An 11,263-nucleotide genomic window follows, 5' to 3' on the forward strand; every position below is an offset into this window, starting at 1 on the left:
TTAAACTTCTATTAAACACATTAAAAATATCAAATTTTATTAATAATTAATTATATAAAAAAAGTGAAGAAAGAAAGCTCCAAAACTATACTTTCCATAATTAATTCATAACCATCCATTTGATGCAAAGTTATATTTTTATGATACATAATTTTGTTTATTTCTAAAATGTTATCAATCAAATTTTATGAAATAAAATACATGATTGTCTTCCTCTATCGATTGGGTGCGCATTTGATGTATAATTTACGATACATAGTTCAATAGAAAATATATGTCCTATGGTTTCCTTCCTTATAGATGTGTACAAAATTTTTAACATAGCCGGATATTTACCATATCTGGATTATGAATAAATTATTATAATAAATGCTATCAAGATAAATAAAATTTAAGCATATTAGTCATAATAAAACGTAATGCAAATCAACAAAGTGCAATTATATATTTTAAATTATATAAATTAATAAAGGAAGAAATATAATTTGTAGATATTTATTTTAATTTATCATTTGACTAAAGTAAATTAAAAAATATATATTCAAGAAATCAATACAAAAAGAATTAAAAAATTTTAATACAATAACACCGATAGAAAACAAAAATAATTTTATTCTTTAAAATATATTTTGTAGACCATTTCGTACCCAAAGTTCATTTTTTTCGATCGTGATGACGATGTTTAAGTCTCAACTTTAAGTCAGTGTTATAGATACGCGCCTTTGGTGTCAAGTGTAACGCCTATCGAGCGCAAAAGGCGCCGAAGAATTAATTAAATATGACATTGCTATAGATACTCTATACACTGCTACGAACAACTTTCATACATTATTACTGTCGTCTATCGTAGATGTAGTTACCGTAACCGAGGTCCCATTAAAATAAATTGCTATATATAAAAGAAAGCTGCGCGTAAGATAAGAATCTAAAGATATAAGCCACTTCTAAAGAAATCGCAATCAAAGTTTGGAATGTGCATTCCAAACAGTACATATGATTAGTATATTTACTATTGAAAGCAATGCAGTTACGATCGCATAACACAACGTTGCAAAGCATTTTAATGTAATGTGTGATTAATTAATAAAAGCTACTTTATGTAACACAATATCTCTCTTCTCACATTCAGAATAAACATATTCAATAATACATATAGAAAAAGAGAACAAATAATTCCGATTTAAATTTATAAATTAATATTTTCTTACAATGGTTAAATTTATTAGCACATGCTAAATTATTATTAGAGTCATCATTTAAAAGAATTAAAAAAAAGAATAAAATTCATCGCTTGCGAAGTTTAATTAATTATTAATATACAAAAATTTTTATATTGTATATTGTTTTGTATATGTAATTAATTATAAAGAATAATACAATTAGACAACTGTAAAATTTTATTTTCACATTCTATTTCGTTTTTTAATTCTACATCTCTGTTTATAACTTCAAATTGTTTGAACATTTAGGCAATGTGCATAATTGTATTACAAAATGGATAGCATCAAATATCTGTGTCACATCCACGAGAAGCTCATTCTCTTCTCCATGAATATGACATTACATAAATAAATAAATTACGAATAAGTAATCTACACTATCCTGTTACATCATGAAACACGGACCAATGAGTATTTTTTTATGCAACTATTATCGCCAAATTTTTTATGTGAGATGAGACTGGCACCAACATACAATCGTGATCAAAATTCCACTTCGCAGAGGCGAAACACTCACACTTCGTATCGAAAGAGAGAAAATCCGCGTATCTACCTGTCTAAACGGATACTGAGAGTTGTGATGGCAGAGAGATAGCGGTTCGCTATAACGGGGTTACGGGTTTCTTTCGGCATAATAATCTGATGGATGACCTTTTCTCGGATGACATAGGGCGAGAAATCCTCCATGTGTTTTCTCGTTTTATTTACAGATAATCGTGAATGATGATCGATAACCAAGAAACCATCGCGTTTGTTCACACGATCGCTGATGTATCGAGATCGTGTATAGATAGTCTTCTTGTCTAACACTGCCCGTTTATCTCCCTTGTAATCTATTTAAAATCTACTCGCTAAACAATTTATTTCCAAAAACAACTGTTAATTTTTCTGTATGAGAACAGATGATAATTTATTTTTTACAGCTTAAATTTGTATTGAAATGTAAATATAAATCAAAATACTGCGATGTTGCAAAATAGCAAAATAAAAGTAATTAGAAATAACATATATAAAATTTTAGAAATCGAGTTAAACAATCTTCAAGTTATTTTTATTAATTTTTATTATGTAAGTCAAGCTCTAATATGTAATAGCAGCATTAAATAATATTTTTTTTTAGCATAAATTATAAAAAAACATAATTGAATTTTCGTGTTTATCTTTTTTTATATTTAATGTCAATAAAAAAATCATTCCGATTATTAAAGGCATAAATTATATAAATTATAGGTATATCATAGGTATTGAAGAAAGTATAAATTAATATTGTATATTTCAACTAATCTTTCTATCTCTCTATTAATCTACATCAAAAAGTCTCTGCCAATCGATCAAAGATAGTCGGAAATTTGCGAATTCTTTGGAAATTACTGAAAAATGTAGTTCTCGGACCTATAGATAAAAGTAGGATTATATATACTTCTTAACAACGAGCGGTAGTAGCGCGCGACGCCTCGCCTAGCGATTCGCTCGTCAACAATGCATGAGAGAGCCGCTACGTGGAAATCGCGACCTTTCCCTGTTGCTTCCATCGGTATACTTTTCCGATAGGAGGTAGCGCGACATTTTCCACATCCATCGCTCGATGCGCAAGCACGGACTAATGTAAAAAGACACGCGATAGCATTTCATTGGCTGTATAAATCTCCCTCCAACATGATAACAAAATAATCAGCTAATGTCAAATTTTTCATTATTTATGCTTCTTGCGTCGTTAGGGAAGCATTTTCCTTCCACTATTTTATTTACTTCAAAGTTACTATAATCTATTACTTAATTAATTATAACAAGGTCTAGGCTTGCAAATAGTATTATCGCTCATGACTCATGATCATTTGAAGTGCAACTCCACAATTTACATTATTCATAGTTTATAATTTTATATCTCGCACGTCAATAAAACTTATTATTATTATTCAAAACGTTATTATTACTCAGATAATGTTTATGACTGTTGGTATATCACTGACTCTTTTTATTTTGATAAACACTGTAAGCTAAAACAATCAAACAAAGCTATACAATCTATATATTTATTAATTATTGTTCTAAATAAAAATTTTTTTTACGTAAGAAATATTAATTTTAATTGTGATATCAATTAAAAAGCAAAACAATGTTTGAGTTAAATGAAGCTAGCCTGTTCGTCAAGCGGTTGAATATGATTGATTGGATTTATAAGTAAAAAGTTCTCATTAAGAACCAATCATATTCTCGGCGAATAAGCTAGCTGCTTTGTTTGCTTAAATACGCCCAATATCTCGCAAATCATTGTTTTTTGTATGTTAACTTGTTCTAACATTGATAAAGTTTTTGGAATAGAAATGATGTTACACATTGTTGATATTTTAAATTATATCTAAATATTAAGTATTATTAGTTGCAAAGCAGATGTTACATAAAATGTATAATTTAATTTAATAAATTATTAATAATGCTCATGCAGTTAAAAAGCAAGAATAGTGTTTATAAATTTTTTCGTCAGGTGTAGATGAATAAATAAATTGTTTTCACCTTGTAACTATGTTCAGCGTGCAATATTATTATTGCATTAATCATGATAAAGAAACTTGCTAATAGATCAAGTTCACATCATTTGCACGTGGTAATAGCATTGTTCTCAAGGTTGCTCAGAAACATAAACTTTGGAAAAATATTTATTTGACTTCAAAAATACAGATTTTAGAAGAATATTTATTTTACTTTTTGATTTTTACATAAAATTTGTAGTGATAAGCAACGAAAAGATGGAAGAATCTTAGCAAGGATACAAATATCTGCAATGAGAAGTAAATTTTTTAATGAAATGTTGTTTATTAAATAGAAACACATTTAAAAACTCACGCAGTAATCAATTTTTAAGATATACATTTCAGTCAGGCAAGATTAATTATGAATAATAATTAACGAATAATTAATTATTAATAATAAATCTATAACAAAAACAAGATAGCTGCACTTATATTACTAGAAGATTATACTGACACTTTAAGTTATTATAGATATTAGTGAAAATATCGTATCGCTACTGCATTAAAATGGAGCTCGACGAGTGCATTAACAACAATTGAATAACTTATGTTTGTATATGGAGACCGGTACTGGATACGGCTTTGGCACTGCCACCGGCACCGGATACGGTCGGTCTACATGCACGACCTTCTCGATGGGGACGGGAAACGGTTGCGGTACCGGTACTGGCACCGGTCGATCGACTGGGACGTGCAGATGTTTCTCGACTGTCACCGGGACTGGCCGGTCCACATGGACGATCTTCTCCACGGTTACGGGATACGGTTTAGGCACTGGCACCTGCACGGTGTGTTCAACATGAATCGGTACGGGAACTGGTATATGCTTAGTGATCGGTATTGCTACGGGTACTGGGACCGGATGTGGCACTGGCTGCGGAACAGGCACATGCACTGAAGAAGAATACAAAAATATTATTCACAAATCCCTACTATCCATTAATATGTAAATATTAATTGCGACATTAGGTTTAATTTTACGTAATAAATAAATCAAAAACATAAATAAATAAAATCACATCTTCCTTTCATTACTCTTTCACTAAAATTTAAAAGAAAGGAGACAATTTATGAATGATTCTTTCTAATTAAACTAATTTAAATATTATTATGGAATTAAATTAATTAATATTACAACAGGCTTTAATTTTGAAATAAATATATTCAAGATCAATAAAATTTTATATATTAACTCACCGACTGGCTGTTGAACTAAGACGGGTGATGGTTCGAGTGGAGCTTCGTAATCCGGTGGACAATATATGTGTATACCATGTCCATTCGAGCAATCGATTCGAGCATCTACATTTCTTTTCTCATGTCTTTTTGACTCTGAAGCGCTCTGCAATTTTTCTGAATCCTTCAATCCGTCAATGGGAACGGCTATACTGCTGGCCAACACCAGTATTGTTACCTGTATAAACGTCACGAAGAGATATCATATCGAATAATTTACGTTTTTATGTAGAATATTCTTGGACAATTTACTTTAAACAAATTCATTATATAAAATCTAGGACAGCATTTTAATCAGATGTCTAAAACGACATGAAAATTTTCCGAACTTGACAACATTTTGAAAAATAGAAAATCTTATCGTATATCTGATTTTATCGTATATCTGATTTTAAAAAGATTTGACTGTATAATTCATAATTGTATAATTCATAATTTCAGTTCAATTGCTCTAACTTTTTTTTTGCGGTATTGGATTAGTTTAAATCACTTTAAATCAAGATATTATAACGCATAATTATCCATTGCAATACACAAACGATCAACAAATCACTAGATCAACATTCTTCATTCTTTATCGCGGTGTATCCGAATATAAATTAGGCGGATTTTCGATCACGACAGTGCACGGAAAGAATGGTTTTACTGAAGTATCTAAAAATTTAGCTAATTACAAATCTGAAAATAATTTTGTTTAGATCAACAAAATAATTATGTAAAACACTCAAACTGGTTACAACTTTTTGCAGAATTGTTATCAACATTTAAACGTTCTATGTAATTATTGTGATCCAAAAAAGTTATTTTTAGATGTGTAACTAAATTTTTAGATACTTTAGCAAAATCGTTCTTTCCGTGTAGTAAAATAAAAACGAGAATTCAGATAAGTACCAGGAAGAATCTCATGATTAGTCGCTCGAGAGTTTCAGTTGCCGGTCGGGATGCCAACGAAAAACTGAGTTCGCTCCGGAATTGTGGCCTTCATATGTATTTATAGGGCATCATCGCTTGAACAAAGAAGAACAACGATTACAAGGAGCGATATACTTTCGCTACCTGAACCTGGGCGACAGCCAAACAGCTGCATTTCTCTCCTAGGAGGTCGAACGAAGGCGATGTGGAAGACGCAAAAAATCCTGGAGCATTTCATTAACGATGCATTTAATCGGAGGTTTATCGGCAATTATTTGATCTTTCGATCGTTAGATAGCCACGATAGCGCGCGATACGTGATTTAATTCAATCACGCAGTGATACATGATTGGAATCGGTCCGCGCATTGAATTAATAATTATATTATAAATATAATTATATTATATTATAAATTAATAATTATATTATAAAACATTAATTTTATGATTAATTTTATGAGGTAATCTATATGACTATTTAGAATTTTATTTTGTGCTTTGTTTGATATAAAAAAACATTTAAAAAATACATATTATATATTACATAGAATTTATAATTTTTATATAGCATATTTTGATATTACATATTTATTTTAATTTATATTACAATTTTATTTTAAAATCTTATATGAATTATAGATTATTTAAAGTGGGCCAGATAATGTAGTTGAATTAAATAAATCATTGATAACATCATTGATTCTTAACAGAAAATAATAAATAAGTTTACTGCAATTAATTAATTAATCAGTACTATTATTTGATATGCAGATTAAAATATTTAGTGTATAAAAAAATTAATATGGAATATTTTTTTAACGAATTAATGCATAAATTATCGCTGATGTAATTCATGAGTTTTGCGCAACAAGAGATGAAAATATACGACAGCAAATGCAAATAACAACTTCGATTTCTTTCAGCGTTCTCCAGCGTCCTCTATTCGGTCAACGAGATCGAGCTGGACGAGTTTTCCTCTTTCGCTTCCGCGTTAATCGCGAGGACTTTCCTAACTTTCATTTTCTAAGCGTCTAATGCCATCGCGTTCTTAATGCCGGCCACGTTACTCGCCATTCATTATTCATCGACGAGTTAGAGCCGGCGAACACGTAACAATACGCCCGATGACGCTGATCAACCAAGATTTACTAGTCACGAATGCGCGAATTAGCAGAATGCACACGTACGTAGTGATCAAGAACAACAAAAAACCAACCTGATGGACAATTCGAGAACAGGAAAACAATATTGTTATGAAAAAACAAGAAAAATGTTCGCTACTCGAACTTCTTCTATGGACTCTTCTTTTATGGACTTCTATCCAAAGATCACACTAAATCAAGAGAAAGTCAAAATGATGATTTATTTTAACGTCATGAAAGTCAAAACGAAGATTTTTGACAAAATTCAACTGTTTCTATCGATAAAATTTCTAAAAAATTAATATCACAGGCAAAAACATGTGATCATTATTCACTTTGAAAATGTGATCCTATCTCTTTAGATAGATTATAAGTATCTTAAGATAGAAAACTCCTAATATAATCATTATTCGAATACTTATTTCAAGAATGCTTCGTATATATTTTTAAGATAGGAAATTCGAAAAACATTTTCCGATAATAATTCTACTTTATGAATTTTCCAGAAAGATTAAATATAATCTTTATCTTTTCTAGTTCTATAAAAATAGACTACAGTTCCTCGAATTCTTTAAGATTACAAATAAATATATTTTTTTTAAATAATTCATGAATCTTGTAGATAATAATATTGAAAAAGACAACATATTGTCAACTTAAAATTTGCTAATCTAGAATACCATGACTAAGAATTAGCTGTTGCAGTTGTATCAATGTTTATCGCTCATGTAGATAGTATCTATAAACGACGCGCAGAATTCTTAGACGTTTTCCTTTTCCCCGTACGTGCGCGGAAATGAGTTTCCAGGCATAATTAGATAGGTATAAGGATGTAGGTAAGTAGTACAGGTACTTTGATCGTCGAACGTAATTGCAATGTCAACATTGCAAGCACGAGCTCGTAATCGAGTGAGAAACCGGTGTCGTTCTTGGCAAAAGACATGGTTGCATTTACATCAATATCAAATAGTATTCAGTATTATTTAATATATCAAACATTATTAAATATCTGATCTCTTCATATTGTAATGAATATCAAATTTGAAGATATTAACTAAAATTATTTAATTTCATCAACATTATATAGATTAGAGATACATAATAATGTATATGTTGGAAAAAAAGTAAACATTGAATAAATTTAATTTTTTAATACAAATTGCTTTAATTAAAATGCTCTTACAGTGAATTAAAAAAATTTTTTTTAACATAATTTCATTAAAATCAAATCTGAAGAGATCAATATGTATGTGTTTAAATATTCAATATTCTGTATAAATCTGTGTGAATCAAATTTTAATCAATTTAATATTAATTAATTTTATTAATCAAATTTGACTTAATATAAATTAGTATTTATTATGATATATGTGATGCGTTTATTAACTTGTTCCATTTTAGTTACAGAGCTTTATATGTTCTGATGTTATTTTGAAATGTCGTCACAAACTAAATCGATAGCAGACAACTTTCATCACCGGAAGCTTAGGATATCAATTAAAAAGGGTAAGTTTCCGATTTGATCGTAAATGGGAACTTGCTTTGTTCCTTGATCTAGACCTGTTAAGTTGTCATTGGTAATGCCATTCGCAAATATAAAAGGCTTCTGTTGTTACGATCTTATGAACAGTTTGTTCGCAACTAGAGCACCATGTCGAAGATCTTTGTAAGTAGCACTTACTCATTTAAGTTGTGTAAATCAAAATTAAAGTGTGAATATAAATTATGAATTCTAAACTGATTACTTAATTTTTCTAAAATTAAAACTTCCAAATACTCTTCATTAAATTCTTCCAATTTTCTTACTAATTTATACAACGCATTTTTGAGCATAATTGAATTTTGTAAAACATGAATTTATCAAAATTTGAAATTTCTTTACGTTAATATTATATTCCAGCTATTCCTGACATTATTATGCACCTGTGCATTCGCATCGGTGCTGAAGAACATGAAGCAGCAAAAACGGGGTGTTATCAGTAACGACGAATGGATCGGTTTCTCAAGTCCTTATGGACATGGAGAACCATGGTCAATCGAGCGTAATTCTTGGAAAGGTCTCAAACTTCCTTCCGAAGTTAATCTGCATGCAGGGTAAAAATAATACACTTATTAAAAATATTAAACAAGATTTATGTATAAATATAATTTAAAATAATTTAGAGTAAATCTCTTTAAATTGTATTAAAAAAATAAATGTTTCGTGTTAAGTTTCAATGTTCTAAAATAATTCTAATTAAATAGAATAAAATAATGTATCTATGTATAATATATCTATGTATTAAAAGTAAATAATATATAAATAAGATTTATATAATTTAGAAAATTTAAAGTAAATTTCTAAATTGCATACATTTTCGCGTTAAGTTTTACCGTTATAAAATAAGTAACATAAAATATTAGTCAGACGAGAAATTTTATGAATATCATACAGTAAGAATAAATATTTTTCGAAGGATCATTTTCTTCTTTACAAATTATACTCCTTCATTTTGAATAATACTTCAAAAAAATTATAATATACTTTCTAAAAATCTTAGGATATCTATAAAATGACAATGTTAATCATTATATTCATAAATGTCGACCGACAGGTTGTATCTAGCAAGTGCGTCTTACGATAGAAGTGGCATCGCCTTAACACCTGAAATTGTGAAAACTGTACCAGTGTATTTAACGAAGCACGTAGTGCTGGAGAAGCCGGTGCCAGTTCCGGAGCCAGTAATCATAGAGAAACCGTATCACGTGCCATTACCGATCGAGAAGATAGTTCATAAACCAGTCCCGATTCCCGTCCCGGTGACTCAGGTAACATTCTGTCAATTTTACTTTCTTTCAACAGCACTTTTAACGAAGTCTATTAATAATGACATTTTTTTCTTTTATAATAATTTTGTGGAAAACAATAAAAAAATCATGGAAATTCCTTAATATTAAAATTATATTGATAAGCAAACATTAAGCTAATATTCTGAATATAAAGTCAATTTATAGTTTATCTTTAGATGCTCAATAAAATAATTCGTAGAGCATCTGAAGATATTTAAAGAAGCCTTAAATATAAGGCCTGTCTATGAATATTATTCTTCATATTTTTTTCTTCTTTCTATTTCTATTAGGACGACTTTTACCAAGCTCCGGTTAACTTAACCAGTCTCGAAGAGAGAAATTATAAATATAAATGTAAATGTATTACTCTTCAATTCGCATTTTTTCTCCGACGTTAGCTTCAGTTGGAATTCTGCAAAGTTATTAGACTGGTTAAGTTAATCGGAGCTAAGGCCCGGTTGCATCAACGTTACTTTAATTTTAAGCGAGGAAACTTAAAACTCTCTTTGTTCCTATCTCTTTTCAGTTTTTTTTAAGCGAGGAAACTTAAAACTCTCTTTGTTCCTATCTCTTTTCAGTTTTAAAAGATGAGATAGAGAGAGTTTGAAGTTTTGCTTAAAATCAAAATAACGTTGATGCAATCGGGCCTAAAAGTCATCCTTAATTTCTATCTCAGGAAAATTCTCAGGCGATGCCAATCCCAGTGAAGCAGCCGATCGCGGTATCCGTACAGCAGCTGTATCCAGTCTCAGTAAAGCATCCGGTATCCATACCAGTTCCGGTGCCGATCCCGGTTCCGGTACAGCCGTTACCACCCTCATCGCTTCCGCTGCATTTGTTACCACCCTCACCGCTTCCTCTGCAATCGTTACCGCCTCCATTGCTTCCGCTGATCCCCTTCAGCGATCATCCTAGTGCCATCTATGCGCACGACTACGCACCCGATCTTCACGTCCACCCGTCGCCGGTCGCCGTCCACTTGGACCAGGGCATTCACGACATCGCTCCCCTTGCTCATGGCATCAGCCATGGGATTGGTCATGTGCTGGAGCACGGTTATGGCCACGACTACCACGATGCCCATGTTGATCTCGTCCATGGGCACGATCATAAAAAGAGGAAGACTGACAGGAACTGACTCGAGCAAACAGAGGGCGGAAGGTCATTGAAATTATAATGTGTCATGTATATATATATATATGTGTGTGTGTGTGTGTGTGTGTGTGTGTGTGTGTGTGTAGAATCAACGGACTTGTTAGATCGACTGTTCGTTTATGTATATAATTTTAATTAAAGGAAAGTTTTAATAAAATAAAAGGAAGAATTCTAAGTATCTTGTAATTATAAACTCTTTAGGATTCTCTTGGAATTATATATCGAGGGCTTTGTGGAGG

General features: G+C 30.7%; 2 protein-coding genes across 2 annotated transcripts in view; one reads left to right on the forward strand and one right to left on the reverse strand.

Moving 5' to 3' along the window:
- The window catches only part of LOC108685189 (sensory neuron membrane protein 1-like), an 11,184-nt gene extending 5,261 nt beyond the window's left edge, over window positions 1-5,923 (reverse strand). Inside the window, exons 1-3 of the mRNA XM_018189877.1 lie at window positions 5,879-5,923; window positions 4,949-5,165; window positions 4,297-4,645 (exon numbers count right to left, since the gene is read on the reverse strand). Of these exons, the coding sequence (XP_018045366.1) occupies window positions 4,297-4,645; window positions 4,949-5,165; window positions 5,879-5,893 (581 nt within the window). The 5' untranslated portion in view covers window positions 5,894-5,923. The remainder of the gene's footprint in view (window positions 1-4,296; window positions 4,646-4,948; window positions 5,166-5,878) is intronic.
- Window positions 5,924-8,691: 2,768 nt separating this feature from the next.
- LOC108684622 (wiskott-Aldrich syndrome protein family member 1-like) overlaps window positions 8,692-11,263 on the forward strand; it is a 3,526-nt gene continuing 954 nt past the window's right edge. Inside the window, exons 1-5 of the mRNA XM_018189046.1 lie at window positions 8,692-8,706; window positions 8,941-9,134; window positions 9,635-9,848; window positions 10,558-10,726; window positions 10,773-11,030. Coding sequence (XP_018044535.1) covers window positions 8,692-8,706; window positions 8,941-9,134; window positions 9,635-9,848; window positions 10,558-10,726; window positions 10,773-11,030 — 850 coding nt within the window. The remainder of the gene's footprint in view (window positions 8,707-8,940; window positions 9,135-9,634; window positions 9,849-10,557; window positions 10,727-10,772; window positions 11,031-11,263) is intronic.

Source organism: Atta colombica, unplaced genomic scaffold (assembly GCF_001594045.1).
Source record: "Atta colombica isolate Treedump-2 unplaced genomic scaffold, Acol1.0 scaffold100, whole genome shotgun sequence".
Lineage (NCBI taxonomy): Eukaryota > Metazoa > Arthropoda > Insecta > Hymenoptera > Formicidae > Atta > Atta colombica.